This window comes from Ictalurus punctatus, chromosome 8 (genome assembly GCF_001660625.3).
Source record: "Ictalurus punctatus breed USDA103 chromosome 8, Coco_2.0, whole genome shotgun sequence".
Taxonomy (NCBI): domain Eukaryota; kingdom Metazoa; phylum Chordata; class Actinopteri; order Siluriformes; family Ictaluridae; genus Ictalurus; species Ictalurus punctatus.
In genome coordinates this window covers 20,251,064-20,266,513 of record NC_030423.2, presented here as the reverse complement: position 1 = coordinate 20,266,513, position 15,450 = coordinate 20,251,064, and the positions used below count along the sequence as shown (strand labels likewise).

Genomic DNA, 15,450 nt, shown 5'->3' with positions numbered 1-15,450 from the left:
AGAAGCTTGCCTTACGTGTTAGCAGTATCCTCGTGAGTACCAGACACATCATCCATGTTGTGGATGCTGATTATTGAGCGAAACATACATTTTTCCAATACAAAAAAACAGTATTTTTATGTTATTGGTCTATTTTAAGTTGTTCCTAGTTGTTCCTTAAATATAAACCCTTTTTTGATTCATATTAAGTACGACTTCTTGTATGGAGACACAACAGTTGTGTTTCTCTCAAAAGGTGTATCAAAAATGTAGCTTTAGCCAAAATCTATACATTCCTTTAATGCATGGCATATCTAAAACTAAAGAAAATCTTTGGGCAAGAGGCATGCACAGGACTGTTTTTAAGTCCCAATCCTGATCCTGTTTGCGCCTACCTGCGATATTTTTGTACAATCTTATTAATCTTATTTGGCTCTATTTCTCAAACTACAAATAAATTAGTCATTTAACCACTGTGACCCTTACCGGAATAGAGCAGTTACTGAATATAAATGAATGCACCCGCATGACAGTAAACGCCGTCTGATCTGATGTTTTTTAATACAGAACTGCATTTTGTTCACTGCCATGATAAAGATATAAAATTATGGTTCATTTTTAAAAGCTATGGCTACAACGATAAAACACTGGATCAGTATCAGATTTTCGATGTGATCTAAGGATGCATTTTATAGCATAATTGTTTGTACTGTTCACAGGACACAAATGTTGAACATTGGAGCAAGACACCAATTGCCTTAAAGCCACTGTACCTCTTATGTGCTCTACATAATTCATCATTCATAATAACAGAAGATTGCAGAGAGTGAGTTTAGTTATTGTAAGAATGTCAGAATTAGATCGGTAGCAGGTGTCCGCCGATATTCCGAGCTTTGATATAGTTTCAATTCAGATGATACCTGAAATAAAATTGGGTATGTAATCACTCGTGATCGTAAGAGTTGCTTTAGAGTTATGAGAGTCTTCCTTCACCTCCAGTTTAAATAGAAGTTGTTAAATGAGCGCAGTGTGCTTTTGAATTTGGCTCGGCTTTCTAGGTGACATGTCAGGCCAGAGGCACCGTCCAGCACAAAGCACAGAGCAAGATGAATAAAAACGGCTTTATCCATTCGACCCGGCGCATGATCTTCAAAGACGGCCTTGTTGCCTCATCACTGATTAAATCTCTGCTATGTGTAGCTCAATATTACAATCATTATTAAATCATAATCATCCTACAGAAATCATTGTATTGTACATTAAAAGTTATCAACAAGGAAAACATTTTTCATCCAGTGTGACATAGCAAAGAAGGAATTTAACCTGACCATACTGTGGGTCTTGAATGGCCTTTCTTACACTAACTCTATCAAACAGTAGCATCACAAATTAAGTGTAACTTTGCAACAAATTCAAACAAATTAACACACGAACTGTATCATACTCCCTGTAACACAATAACACAAAATAACTAACACATTAACTGTAACTCTGTAGCTGGCACATAGTGACTAATCATTAACTGTTACACTGTAACAAACACTAACACACAAACTGTATCATACCCCCTGTAACACAATAACACAAAATAACTAACACACTAACTGTAACTCTGTAGCTTGCACATTGTGACAAACCACTAACTTTTACACTGTAATAAACACAAATTTACACACTAACTGTATCATACCCCCGTAACACAATAAAACCACAACAACAACAAAACTAACACACTAACTGTAACATACAGAAACTAATAGAGTGTGACAAACACAAACTAACTGTAACACATAATAGCACAAAATATATAACACACTAACTGCAACCCTGTAACTGTTACACTAACAAACACAAAGTAACTAACAAACAATCTATATCTTACTCCTTGCAACAAAAAACTCCCACAAAATAACACAAACTAACTAACTTTGTAAAAAAATTAAAAAATAAAAAAGAAATCCCCTCACAAACTAACAAAGTAACTGTATCTTACTCCCTGTAATACCGTAAAACTAAATATCTAACAAGCAAACTGTAACACATTGTAACTAACACACGAACTGTATCTTACTCACTGTAACACAAAAACACAAAATATATAACACACTACATGTAACTCACCGTACCTAATACATTCTACTACTCTAACACACTACAATAGGCATGTTATTCACTTATTAACAAATAACACACTAACTGTAACATACTGCAACTAACACTGTAACAAACAAATAAGTTTTGTTGTGATCATTTAGACAAAGTTAACCCTTAAACATCTGAAATAATGACTGCACTATGACATTACATCATTCAGATTTCAGAACTTGAATTATTTGGCATAGAGACTTATTTTAAATTGCATCATCATGCAGAAATCTGTATCTTAACGGGGGGGTGGGGGGGGATCATGATCACAAATCCACTCATCCACCCTTCACACTTAAGCAGTAGAAACACTTTTTGTTGTTGTTTTGTTCACATTATAAACCAGCACTCGCAAAGTTCATTAAAACTAGAGCTGCAACAACTAATCGATAATAATCGATTATGAAAATCATTGTCAACGGACCTCATTATCGATTAGTTGGTCTGCACAGCATGGGGTACGTTTACTAACTACGTTCCGAAAACACGCATCAGAGAGTAAATACTAAAATTACATCCCAAATGATGCACTGTACACTTACACTATGCAGCATGTACTCTAACGTCTAGTGTGTGAATTTTAGAAAGGTAATATCATCTCAAATAGAACACTAACTGGAAGTATAAGCGGCTTCCTAGTCGATGGAGCATGACGTCATACGCACGTAATGTGACGCCGCTAGCTTTAGCAGATACACAGTCACCGACAATGACTTTCTTTATATTAATGTTACCTTTTATAAAAAGTAACGCATAATACTATTATATAATATTAACTTATATATTACTTTATATATATATATATATATATATATATATATATATATATATATATAAGCATTTATGCATTCTTTTTATGGATCCACAAAAAGCACTGAATTAAACTACAGTCCTAAATTAATAATATATATTCAGGTGTGTGTGTGTGTGTGTGTGTGTGTGTGTGTTGGGTTCTTTTCAGTCTCATATAATTGGACAAACAGTTGTGTAAAGTTTAACTTTGAAGTGTATATTTGTAACAATCAGTTTGTGGAATTTTTGTAAAAAAAGAAACAATAAAATGGTAAACCCCCCCCCCGATTAATCGAGCAATTGAAAATAAAATAAAATAAAAATACAAATCGGCCAACTAATCGACTATGAAAATATTCGCTAGTTGTAGCCCTAGTTAAAACTCTACTGGAACTAAGTAAGTTGTACTGTAAACAGCAGTCAGTGATTAATGACGGATAGCCTGGTGTTATGCACGGACATAGCTGTTTTTATTGCTATAGTATACAAACCATGGTTGAGATGTTTTTGAGGCTAGACCATGTTTAACCATTGATGTGTGTCGATTGTCTTTTGAATACAGGTAAATTGGAGTTTTCTGGGAATTATGAGTGTAAGGTATGGCATTTATTATAATAATAATAATAATAATTATTATTATTATTAGTAGTAGTAGTAGTAGTAGTATTTAATATATAAATATATTTTATATTTGATTATCTCTTACACTTATAATATTTATTACTGTATATATTGTGATTAACATTACTTTCAATTCTATGTATTGTCCGAAAAGGCTGCTGCTGTTTACTGTTTAGTTAAACATGTCACATGATGTTCTCCAGTCTGGTTAAGCAACAAAGCAACAAAGTTGTTAAGTATGTCACATGGTGCTTGCCAGCTTTTAAAAAGGAAATTGTGTGATTTGAAATGACTACACCAATGTCACGGAGGCTATTTGTGCAAATTATCCAATGCTATTAAATCCCAGAAGAGATAAATGTGTGTGAACATCAATGGATTTAAGCGTAAACCATTTTACGTACCTGTACGAGGTATTAGAGGATATCAACACATGAGAGCTTGATGTGAAACTAGTTCTTATAGTGCTCGTACTATAAACAGCAGGCCCACAGTTTTTTCAACCAGACTGTTTGAACAATCATACTGTATGTTTTGTTATTCAGTCTTTGGTAATCAGGTTTATGTGTGCCGTAAAACTATTTGTGCCAACAAAATGATGTAAAGCACTGCATATCTATTAGTTTTGTATTGACGATTAAACCTGTGGGTAGGAAAAATGGACAAAAATTAACCTCTGAGGGTTGCATCCAAGATTATCACTACAAATTCTTGGCCCCCTACACCAGGATTTCCATTGCTTTAAAATGTCCGCAAAAAACAGTCACACCTCCAAAAACCTGACTTTTCAAAATCATAAATCACATCATATCTTACGTTATGAAATATCGTTACGTTATGAAATCCCCAGGTCGACTCTGACATTAGAGTGTTTTTTTTCTTTAAAGCCACTATAAGCAATTTGACTAATCTCCACCATATCTAGCCACCAAAGGAGTCTTCATCCTGGCCTCAGTCCCATGCTTCTCCAAAATCCTTCCATCCAAAAACACGTACAATAGTCCCATGATGCAGCATTATCAGTATCAGCATCAGCCTTTTTAGCACCCAAGGGTAATTTTCAACATTATGCCGATGATTCATCAAGAAAGCGCTTATGTAGGACATACTTTTATGAAAGCTCCTACACAACTGATATCAGCTCAGATAAAGAAATTTAACAACACTTCCACTGACTTTGAATTAAAACACTACTTATTCACTGTGGGCTGCCCGTACGTGTGCAAAATAATTGATAGTAAAGAAGTCAGATCATGCTGAAACATTAAAGACGGCTTAAATGAAATGTCGTTGAAAAAAAAATTGCTTACAGCAGCTTTAATTTCCAACATATTTAAGTAAGAATGTCTGTCTGTACACAGTGCATATCAAATTGCTGAATATATTGGTAGGAAATGCTATCAAGCTGTTAGAGATCATGTATTGTGGCATGTTAATCTACAGTGTTTAGGGTCAAACAGCTTAATTTCCCTCTCTTACTCATCATCCCTCTTTGATCATAGTGTATTAAGGCTTGGACATCATTTTAATGATTTAATCCTCTCTTCGAGAAAGCCGGCTTAGTCATGGGTTTGAATGAAAGAAGCAGGAACGCTGTTACAAGTTCAGAAATGACTTCACACATGCAGAAGAGAAATGATCCATACAACAGTTGTTGTTGTTTTTTTTTTGTTGTTTTTTAAATGTGTTAGGGGAGCAGATACACGACTTAGAAGAAGAATGTCCTGTTTATTAATCTCCAAATCAGCAATCAGGACAAGGAAATAATGGCATAAAAAGCACTAGTTAATGTTGATCTACATATAAATAAACTTCGTTGTGCATATGTATGCATCTTTATGCTCTTTTGCACGTCTAAACTAAACGCCCAATAGGTTTAAGTTGCGCAAAATAATAATAATAACAGTAATAAAACATCTTACCTGCAGGAACAGAGCTCCACTTTGCCACCTGTGCAAAAACGACAGCTCGAAAGAGTTTTGAGTTTGTGATATTATTGCACTTCCCCGCTTATGGATCGCATCTCTGCACCGCCCTGCATTTAACCCGGGGACGCAGCACACGCGCTGAGCGACTGTGGAAAGCCATAGGGCTCACAACATACTTAATTTAACATCCAGAGTTCAGTTATTTTCTTCTTCCTCTGCATTTCTGCCTGGTAATTATCCACTCTGAATGAGCTACTTGCACTTAACATAATGAGGTTCTGGCATTTCCGGTAGCACTGTTGACACATTCAGCAAGACAGCAAGACACTTCGTTAACTACAGCAATCTTTTTTGCAATCATCTGTTTGGGTGAACATTAGCCTGGGTGTTCATTTCTATTATTGTCTTACCTTCATAATTATGCGTGTATGACAAAGAATACAGTCTGAAGCCTTTTTCGAGCTTATTAAAGAAGCTTTCCAAAATAAGCTGCCAAAATATGATAGAAGATAAGTCATTGTGTTTGCTTGGTCTATTTAGTATCATTAGCCTGACTAAGACAATGCATCACTAATGTCTTAAAAATCATTTATGATACAATTTGTCATTTTTTCATCTCTGCCAGTGCTTGAAGTTGGAAAAAATATAAGTGCCAGTACTCCACTTGTTTGGATGCTGGCAATGTATAGAATATATATTACAGCTGGGTATTGTTGACTACCTCATATACCCTAGAGATTACGATACATCACAATATAGCACAAAGAATCATATCCTTTTCACAGATTACATCAAGATTACTGCTCAATATAAATTTTGAAATAGTTTGTAACTGTTTAAATGTAACAACAGTGCAAATGTAATTAAATGACAATTGACAGCAATTAAGGAGAAGCATAAGCGTTTCATTTCAATACAGATTTTTAATACTTATTTGTAACTTTTAACAGTATCTCAGTGTGAACATTTAACTACCGATTACTTGTTAATCAGTTGGGGGGAAAAGATAAACCCATAAAGGCAATGTGGTGAAAATTCCTCAATTGTAAAATGAATGAAGGATATTACAAAACAACTGTAAGGGGGATACAAAGAAAATGCTTTGAAAAACAGCCATAAGAGGATTCCAACTCCCAAGCCTTCCAAAATCAGGACTATAAAATGGAGGTGGTTTATTATTATTATTATTGTTTCATTTCACTGTCTGTCATGTAATGATTTTTTGTAATGCCGGTACAAAAATTTGTGATAGATAAATAAATAATAAATATAAATAAATCGCGATGGACCGCAATATCATAAATGTGTCGTGATTAAAGCAGCACGAGAAAGAAGTTCAGTGTCTGTTGAACAGGGACGGAAGAGAGCAGAATCATTCCCGTATATACCTGTGAGCATTGAGTACACTTCAAGCCCACTTCAAGCACTTTTAATAACTATACCTTACTGCTTCACCAGGACAATGTCTTCAGTTGATGACAGCAATGATCCTTCTTCTTCTTCTTCTGCTTCTTCTTCTTCTTCTTCTTCTTCTTCTTATTATTATTATTATTATTATTATTATTATTATTACATTATTAAAATGTACCTATTCAAAGTTGTAGTATTTGTGATTATTACCATTACACATCATATATGACAATGGTCATTAAAGATGGCTTTTAAACTTTTTAGGTTATTCTTGTAAAAGAAAACACTTATTAATTAAAAGGTGGACTGTTCAATTGATATTCTTTCCATTGTTTATTCCAAGATCACACCTATTTAGGAATTAATCTCCATACACACTGGCACAAAATATGACTCTCCACGAGATCTGGTATGCCTCAGATTTGCAGCCGGTAGCAACACACCACTGTGCAACGATTGCTGTCTTTTTAACATCTCCCTCAACTGCAAACGTTTCCTCCTGCCAACAGACAAGGCAAAACTTGAATACACCTCACTTTATAGTGATTTTTGGGTGTTCCCTCAGATTGAGAAGATCTTCTGTCTCAGAACTTTTCCATTTATGCACATTCATTATATGTTTTGGGCCTTTTGGCTTCCCACAGGCACCTGTTGTGCTTAAAGAGGCGTTTCACAGACGCTGTGTCTAAGACTGGTTTATTCTGTCTAGCCTGTTTTGTGCACAGTGGTTAACAGTTGTTGAATTAACTCAGTGATCAGACCTTCAGACTCAACCCTATCAATGTAGTAGCAAATAGGAAAGACGTAACTGTGGAGTAATTAATAAGATCAGGACATCATTTAGAATAAAAAACAAATGCATATAGCTACTTATTACTTACAAATCTGATAAACCTGTATATTGAAAACAATGATTTCCTTTGTCTACTGATATCTGATTTATGCTAGATTTATTCAAGCATGGGTTTAGTAATGAGAGAGAATGACATCAATAATCACAGTAGACAAATAATAACAACCAATATATATATATATTTTTTTTTTTCAAAATGCTGTTTATTCATACTATATAATCTAGTGTCTCAATATAATCACACTATCAGAGCCCTTTCTATATATGAAATAATACAAATGATACTGCTGCCTTAACATAGTTAAAGTTTCTTTAATGTCTGGAATTTTTCCTCTTTTGTAATGACTATGACTACACAGAAGAGGGCAGTACAGGCTCTGAATAATTGTTTGGTAAAGGAAAATCTCCACTCCACTCTAACAGGTTAAAATGTAGATAGAGTATAGTCCCCTGTATTGAAATCCAGTCCTGGAGGACTAAATAGGCTTTATTTGCATTGGCACACCTAGTGCAACCTTATCAGCCATTTATTGAGTCCACTGGTCACAAACTCTGCTCATGTGGCTCTAATTTTCTGAACTTTCTCCTGACCTAATCTGCTTCAACTGATTCATCAAATAAATTTCTTTAGTAGACATTAGGTATCATTTCCATTTGCAGCAAATACAATAAACTCTACTTAAACAACAGTTATTTCTGGTCCACTAATTTGATTGGATAAGTGGCGTTCACATAGTGTTTATATTTGGCAGGTTTCACTGTTTGTATTAATGTGTTTTTAAAAAGTTTTTTATTTAATGTTGTATTAACACTGTCTGTGTTCACTATGTAAAATTCCAATTCTAGCAACAGACCCATTGAAACAGTTACAGTACTAGAGTCATCATCAGACTTGGAAAACTATACGTTTGTCATGATAACTTCTTAATTAAAATATGAAAGCTTGTCATATGAAGAAAAAGGAAGAAGCGAAGCAAGTTACACTAGACACACTTTTAACAGGAATCTACAAATCATTGTGAGCTAGCTAGCCAGCTAGCCAATGGGCTATCACTGAGTGTGGCTTCTTTGGAATTTATTTTCATTCACAGAGCAAGAATAAACAAAATTTGGCCAAATTGTGTCTGAAATGCCGGTTACTCAATATTAATTTAATTAATTATAAAACTGTTGTATAAAAGTAATGCACTATCGTGCTGTTATACTGAATATCGGCGCATCTGTAATTACCCGCAACCTCATGCAAACGGCCGAAGCACAGCCATGCTGATATTCGGTATAACCGCACTCTTGCTTGTATGATGATGCTTAAATATGGCGCTTTTTGGCATATACGGGGGCGGTGATTGCTCGGCTGTTAAATTTCTGCACTAGTGCTGGACAGATTATGAGTTTAAATCCCAAACCTGTCACAGATTCATTGTGTGGGCATTGAGCACAGTTCTTAAGCCTCATCTGCTCAGCTCAAATGTTTGGATTGTATTCTGTGTTTTATGCAAGCCACTTTGGATAAAATCCTCTGCCAAATGAGAAACAAAAACAAGGAACAAGCTCAGAGAAAAACCCGTTAATGTAAATTAGCCACAACAATTATCATACTGTGAATGTTGCTCAATACTGTTCCAACCCTTAGTAAAAATCCCTTGGCATGCTCTTAGAAAAAAGGGTTCCTTGAATGTTATTTAAGTGTTCAGTGGACAATTAAGGGCTCTTACACTCTCAGAAATGATGTGTTAATATCCTACACACGTTTTGTGTTATTAGTATTTCAATACATGTTGTGTTAAATTATCCAATAAATGTGGTAAAAAAAAAAATTTGAAAAAAGAAGAAGAAAAAATCACACGAGTGACCGACACAACATGTGTTAAATTATTGTCCAATCATGTTGTGGACTGCGGTGCTGACGTCATCATCCAACTCTGAACTCGCCTCGAAGTGAATGTTTGTTGCTTTGAGATTTTGATTGTGACTGTGGAGTTGGAGTCCTGAGGTTGAGGAAACCAAATGACCACAGGAAAGTTCATCATTATTTAGCGATACTACTGCTGAAAATGCCTGGCTGAGTTTGTGATATTTAGGCAGGGAGCTCTCGAAAATGTATGGTCACCTGTTTGTTTGTTAAGGTCAGTGGTGCAAGGGAATAATATGCTTCTGTGTTCGCTAGCTAAACTTGATTTTTCCTGCACTCCACTGCCAATCCTCTTCGTTAATGAAATGAACTTTCAAATTCCCCAAAGACATTGAAGTGGGAGTTCTATTATTATTATTCAAACTACCCTGTGACAAAGATTTACCAATAATTCTGTTCATCATCATATGGAATTGGTGACGTGGGGTGGCTAAATGGGTGGCTATGCTACATAGTAGGGTGCTAAACCCATATTCTACTTGGACATTCTACTTATAACCTTTAAGTGATTCCCCAGAATGACAAAGAAAGAAGTCTTAAATGTAGGTAGATCTCCGACAGTGATACAACTCAGGAGTTACAGTCCAATCTACAGGTCTTCAGTCCAATCAAGCAGGAGCACACCTGATTGCACTTATTCAATCAGCTGGTCTTGGTGTTTAGTTGCCTGATGAGTTGTATTCAGTGTAATCTTGCTTGGTTAGAATGAAAACCCTTAGACACATTGACCCTTTGCAGAGAAGATTAGACACCCCTGATTTAACCCATCGTTATTTACTTCTACTCATGGAACACTTGACACATCTGATATAGCCTTAATAATTTCCATTCAGAATTGCTGGAATGGTACATCATACTGTCTAGTGGGCCCCAGAAAAACTTGTGTTTTGCATTGTGGCTATGTGTTACAAATATCACTTAGATATTGTTTCCAAATCCAATCTTTGGGGAGTACCAGAAACTCCACATTTTTTGCTCTCTCTCAGTTCATTGCATACTACTGGAGGATTGGTGTTGGCAAAGTGTGAGAAAGCAAAAATGTAGACTTTCTGTGAGCCCATGCAGTCTTAGAAAACAAGGCACTGAATTGTACCATTGGTTGTCAGTGGGATTGTACCATCAAGGGGGCATCTTTTGTACCTTTAGTATGTATATTTCAGAGGAAAGTGAAAGGAAGATAAAGGAAGGTGAATATAGTGCATCTTTAGAACTAATTTCAACAACTGTGGCCATTAATGTAATATTATATACTTTAAACAGGTTATAATGGTACGCAACATTCACTTTCCCAGGTGAAACGTACGTACTAAAGGTACACATGAACACTCCTTGATGGTATCACTCAGGTTTAGTACAGTATCATTTTTCTGAGCATGTGATGATTAAATTGAGACATATTGACTAGGTAGAGTTAATCAGTGTTGTTGTAAATTAGGTGACCTGTAACTTCTTCTTTACATCCAACTGGTACATGGTTTGGTACCCATCATCCCAGGCATAGATCTGCTTGTCTTGCGGGTGATAGTGCATGCTCGAGTGACTGGAGTAGCGCTTGGGGAAGTACATCACAGGCAATTCCTCGGTCCAGACGCTGTCATGGATATCAAACAGGCACTGTATGCTGGAGCGCCCTCCAGAGTGCGAGTTGTAGACGACATACATGGTGCCGCAGACTATGAAGGCGCCTTCTGCATTGTGGCTCTTGCAGGTCGTATCCCATGTGTGCTCCACCGACAGACTTCTGGAGTCCAGCTTAGTGATCACAAGATTTCCTCCAAAGTCCGGATCTGCATGGATGACCCATAATCCCAGCTCGTCTACAGCGAAATCCAAGAAAGTGTGAGGGGCGAGCCCATAGGTGGGTATGCGTCCAGCAGCGGGCAAAAGCATGCGGTCGGCCACGGTGCGGTTGACAAGGCTAACCTTCAGCACTTCGTTTCGAGTGTCAGCATTGTGATAGTAGACAAAACCATCATAGACAGCATGGCCTGTTCCCTGCCATGGCCGAGGGAGTTGGATGACCTTGTGTTTGGTGGTTGAATTGGAGTCTGTGAAGCTTTTCAGCGAACCAAACTGAAGCAGAGTGTTGTTCCTGGAGCCGCTAAAGAAGTAGATCTTAGAGGAGTCTACGGTTGGGTCTTTTAGCCATGAGCCTACTACATCGCCTGCTTTCTTGACTATTTTCTGTGATTTGATGCCAGAGAATCTGGTGCTACACTCTGAATGAAGTTGAAAACAGGAGAGCCTAATTAAAAAATGGAACACTGGCATTTATTTTGTTGTATTGCACTTTTTTTTTTTTTTTTAAATTTAAATGCAATTCTGATATCAAGCTGTAAGTAGGGAGTACAACACTTGCTATTATGCTATTATAGGAATATAATCAACAATGGTGTGGTGTGTTACAAAGCATTGACAAAGGAGACTCCTTCTATAAAATGTTTTTGTGGAGCATCCTTCTGACCAATCCGAATTGAGAATTAAAAAGTGCTGTGTTCTAAACAAATCTAACACATTGATATCATGTTCAGTCACTTTTCTAGTCATCTATATTCCCACAGAAGCCTTCAGTAGTGTTAACTAGAACATTATGACTGTTAAACCTCCTAAAACATCTCTCAGACATACATTACTCTTGATTTATGGTGTTTTGAATGATCTGTGTATTACAGCAGTAAACTCCCTCATCAAATTTGCAGGAAGAGCCAAAGGCATCAACTCAGAGCAGGATATTAGTCTAACTTCGTTTACCTTTTCCCTGTATGATTACAGCTTTCCTTTTGCTTTGGGCTTCTTTCACTTGTTGATCTAGAAGAGAGTCTGAGATCTCTACGCTAGATGTGTCGGGAAGTTTAGTGTGCAGGTACTCAACATCTCTTTCCACTCGGTCCACCCGTGTGGCTAGGCTGTCCACATAGCCTTCAATCTCTGACTTTAGCACATTCACACTTCGAACCTGACCACGCATCTCTGCGGACATGTCGTACATCCTCTGGTTCATGCTCTGGAGGTCTTGATTACAACTTATAAGACGTTCCTGTGTGAAGATAAAATGCAAACAGTATGTAAAAAAAAGAATTTGATGGGGAAAAATGTACCCCAAGGACATAATTTGTATCTTCTGTTTGCTTCCTTAGTTTTAGGTCTCAAACAAGGTTAATGTAATAATGCAAGCAAATAATGGAAGTCATTTATTTGTATCTTTTTTTTTTTTTGTCAATATCTGCCTCAAACCACATCCAGTTCTATAGTTATGTCAGTTAGAGTTGTTGAAGTGGTTTAGGACACAGTGAGACTGTAATGTATAAATATAAGCACAACATTACTGTGAATCAAAACACTAATCTTATTAGAGCTGCCATCTTGGACAACAAGAATAATTTTTGTTCTTAGCACTGCTCGGTACGTCCCACGTCGCATTGCATGAAATACTTACATAGAGTTAGAAGTGATGTGGAGGATACTTTAGTTCCACTTTGAAATTTAGTTTGTAAATACATACTATCCATTCTTCATTATAAACCCCACTTTTTGAATAATAAAAATTTATTGTACAACTTCACAATTACTACGATTACATGCACATCAAATTTCTTTTAAGGTCTAAATTTGGGTTGCAGCCATATTCCAAATACGATGTTTATAAGCGCACATGCATCGGAATATTTCTGTATACTGTACCTGGTTGTTGTAAGTATGCCTGAGTTGTCATACCCACAATTCCTTTCAGACTGAGCACACATATATATCTCCTTTCAGTGGATTTTCTGAATAAAATGTATACATGCAACAAATTTCCGATTAAAAGAGGCACATTCCAGAGATGGGAAGGTGGTTTGGGGCTCAGTATCCTGCGCAAGGAACACCGGCCACTGGGGGTTGCACTTAATGCCAGTCCCAAGCCTGAATCAAATGGAAGGGCATCCAGCGTAAAAACTGTGCCAAATCAATTATGCAGAACAGTGATCCACTGTGACGATGGGACTCTCATTCCAGAAGAACAACATTCCAGACGTGGGAATTGGAATTTGGCGAATCAGAATATTGTTGAATATTACTACTGTATATTAATCTGAATCAGGCAATCGGATGGCAGTGTTTACATGACTCAGTTCTAATTAGAATATTAATGTGTATGCAAACATAGCCAATGTATTTTGAAGTAAGTACATGAAGATTTTGGCATGCAAATATTCCTTTTTATGGAAAGAAATATTTTGGTACCTACATTACTCTTGTATCTCCAGTGCAAACATCGAACAACAAAACCATGTCTTGGCTGGTAGACTGGTTTGGAGTAATTGTGTAATTTCACCAGGCTGTTTTTTTTTCTCAACATGCTTCGAACTCTGTAGCAAAACATGTACTTTGTGAAGATGATATATTTCAATGTAAAAGTTGAAGTCGGAATTAATTTTACTGTATAGAGCCTATTGATGCAGAAGCACACCAATGCCCTTCTTCTAAGGCTCCTTTTTGATATTCTGCTACATTTTGAGGCGATCTGTTCCTCATGATTGCGCACTGTATTTTTATGTGATTATTGTGTATTATTGTGCATTATTGCTATTAACTATCATTATTTACTGCATTAATTAACATTATCAAACTTCAGCATTACTGAATCATAAATCATAAGTAACATTAACAAAGTAACACCTGCATAAATTCTATTTTTTATGTTAATGAAATACACAGAACATGCATTGACTAATAGTTATTCAATCCATGACTAAAAATATCCACATAAATTAGCAGAAATTAAATGATAGCATATTCCTAAATGTTGATCATTTCCTGAACTCTGGTCTCCAGGTGTAAATATTAAAACTTGTTTTTCAGTCTCAGCCTGAATTTTGACAGTTAACCACAAATGCTCATTAAGGTATTGTTCAGGTTCAACATTGTGGACCTACTTTTTTCTGATTAATAGCTTATTTGTTTTATTATTTCAAAATGCATCAATTACTCAAGTCAAGTTACTCAAGTGTTGCTTATGGCTGAAATTTGTTCATATTAACTAAAGTGTTAAATAATGTCGTTTGAAATAAGTTGTGATTATTATAAAGTTTACCAAGAAATCTTTTTAAGACTGTGTGCTCTGTTAGTGGAAAACTCTTACCTCCATCTCCAGGATTCTCCTCTGAAAATATTCCATCATAAATACATCCTGAGTCGATCTTTGAGCTTTTATAGCACACAAGGACATGAAGAGCATTACTAAGAGTTTCAAAAACATCCTGCACTGTTAGCTGTACTTTTACTCACTAATTTCTGTAAGCCAATAGGGAAAAAAAGTTCTCTGCTGCCCAAATACAGTCTCGTGAAAATGGCGTCTGGCTGAAATATCTGTTGTTGGTTGCTATCCCACGCGATTCTGGGATTCAGTTTGAACATTCGTCAGGAAAGGCAGGTCCTTACAGGCTGTTAGTGTATTTGGAGGCTTAATGATCTCCAGATGTCCTGACACGTCCCCACACAGTAATAGATCAAAAACGCTTAGTGTAAATACCATCAGGATCACACATCTGCTGTCTTATAAAACCTGAATACTTTGTGGCATTTCATGGACGTGCATTTCAAAGGAGAAAAATTCAGTGTTATCTCACATTTACCATCATTTCAATCTTACCCTGAATATAACTGATGAGATTGGTATCCAGCTAATTTTTTTTTTTTTTTTTTTTTTTTTTTAAATTTTGCACTGCAGCTATGAAGCTAACAAGTAGTGGGAGTATGAACTGGTCAGGGTTACAGTGAATCTGGAATCTATCCTGGGAAAACTGGGAGTGAGGCAGGAATGCACTCTG

At 36.2% G+C, this 15,450-nt stretch overlaps 2 protein-coding genes across 2 annotated transcripts in view; both read right to left on the bottom strand.

The window, feature by feature from the left end:
• ppfibp2b (PPFIA binding protein 2b) overlaps nucleotides 1-5,591 on the bottom strand; it is a 77,601-nt gene extending 72,010 nt beyond the window's left edge. The window contains exon 1 of the mRNA XM_053682014.1: nucleotides 5,460-5,591. The gene's annotated coding sequence lies outside the window, so the exon portion shown is untranslated. The remainder of the gene's footprint in view (nucleotides 1-5,459) is intronic.
• A 2,217-nt stretch (nucleotides 5,592-7,808) lies between these two features.
• On the bottom strand, nucleotides 7,809-15,031 carry olfml1 (olfactomedin-like 1). Its single transcript, XM_017475128.3, has 3 exons — nucleotides 14,763-15,031; nucleotides 12,392-12,677; nucleotides 7,809-11,859 (listed from the first exon to the last, which is right to left on the bottom strand). Exons 1-3 carry the CDS (start codon nucleotides 14,877-14,879, stop codon nucleotides 11,072-11,074), a joined length of 1,191 nt encoding a protein of 396 aa, XP_017330617.1. The 5' UTR covers nucleotides 14,880-15,031; the 3' UTR covers nucleotides 7,809-11,071.
• Nucleotides 15,032-15,450: the final 419 nt, after the last annotated feature.

Coding starts and splice junctions, on each gene's coding strand:
- olfml1 (XM_017475128.3), bottom strand. CDS start 14,879: ATGTTTTTGAAACTCTTAGTAATGCTCTTCATGTCCTTGTGTGCTATA. Junction 12,678..14,762: donor GGAGAATCCTGGAGATGGAG/GTAAGAGTTTTC, acceptor ATCTTCACACAG/GAACGTCTTATAAGTTGTAA. Junction 11,860..12,391: donor TGTAATCATACAGGGAAAAG/GTAAACGAAGTT, acceptor AACTTCATTCAG/AGTGTAGCACCAGATTCTCT.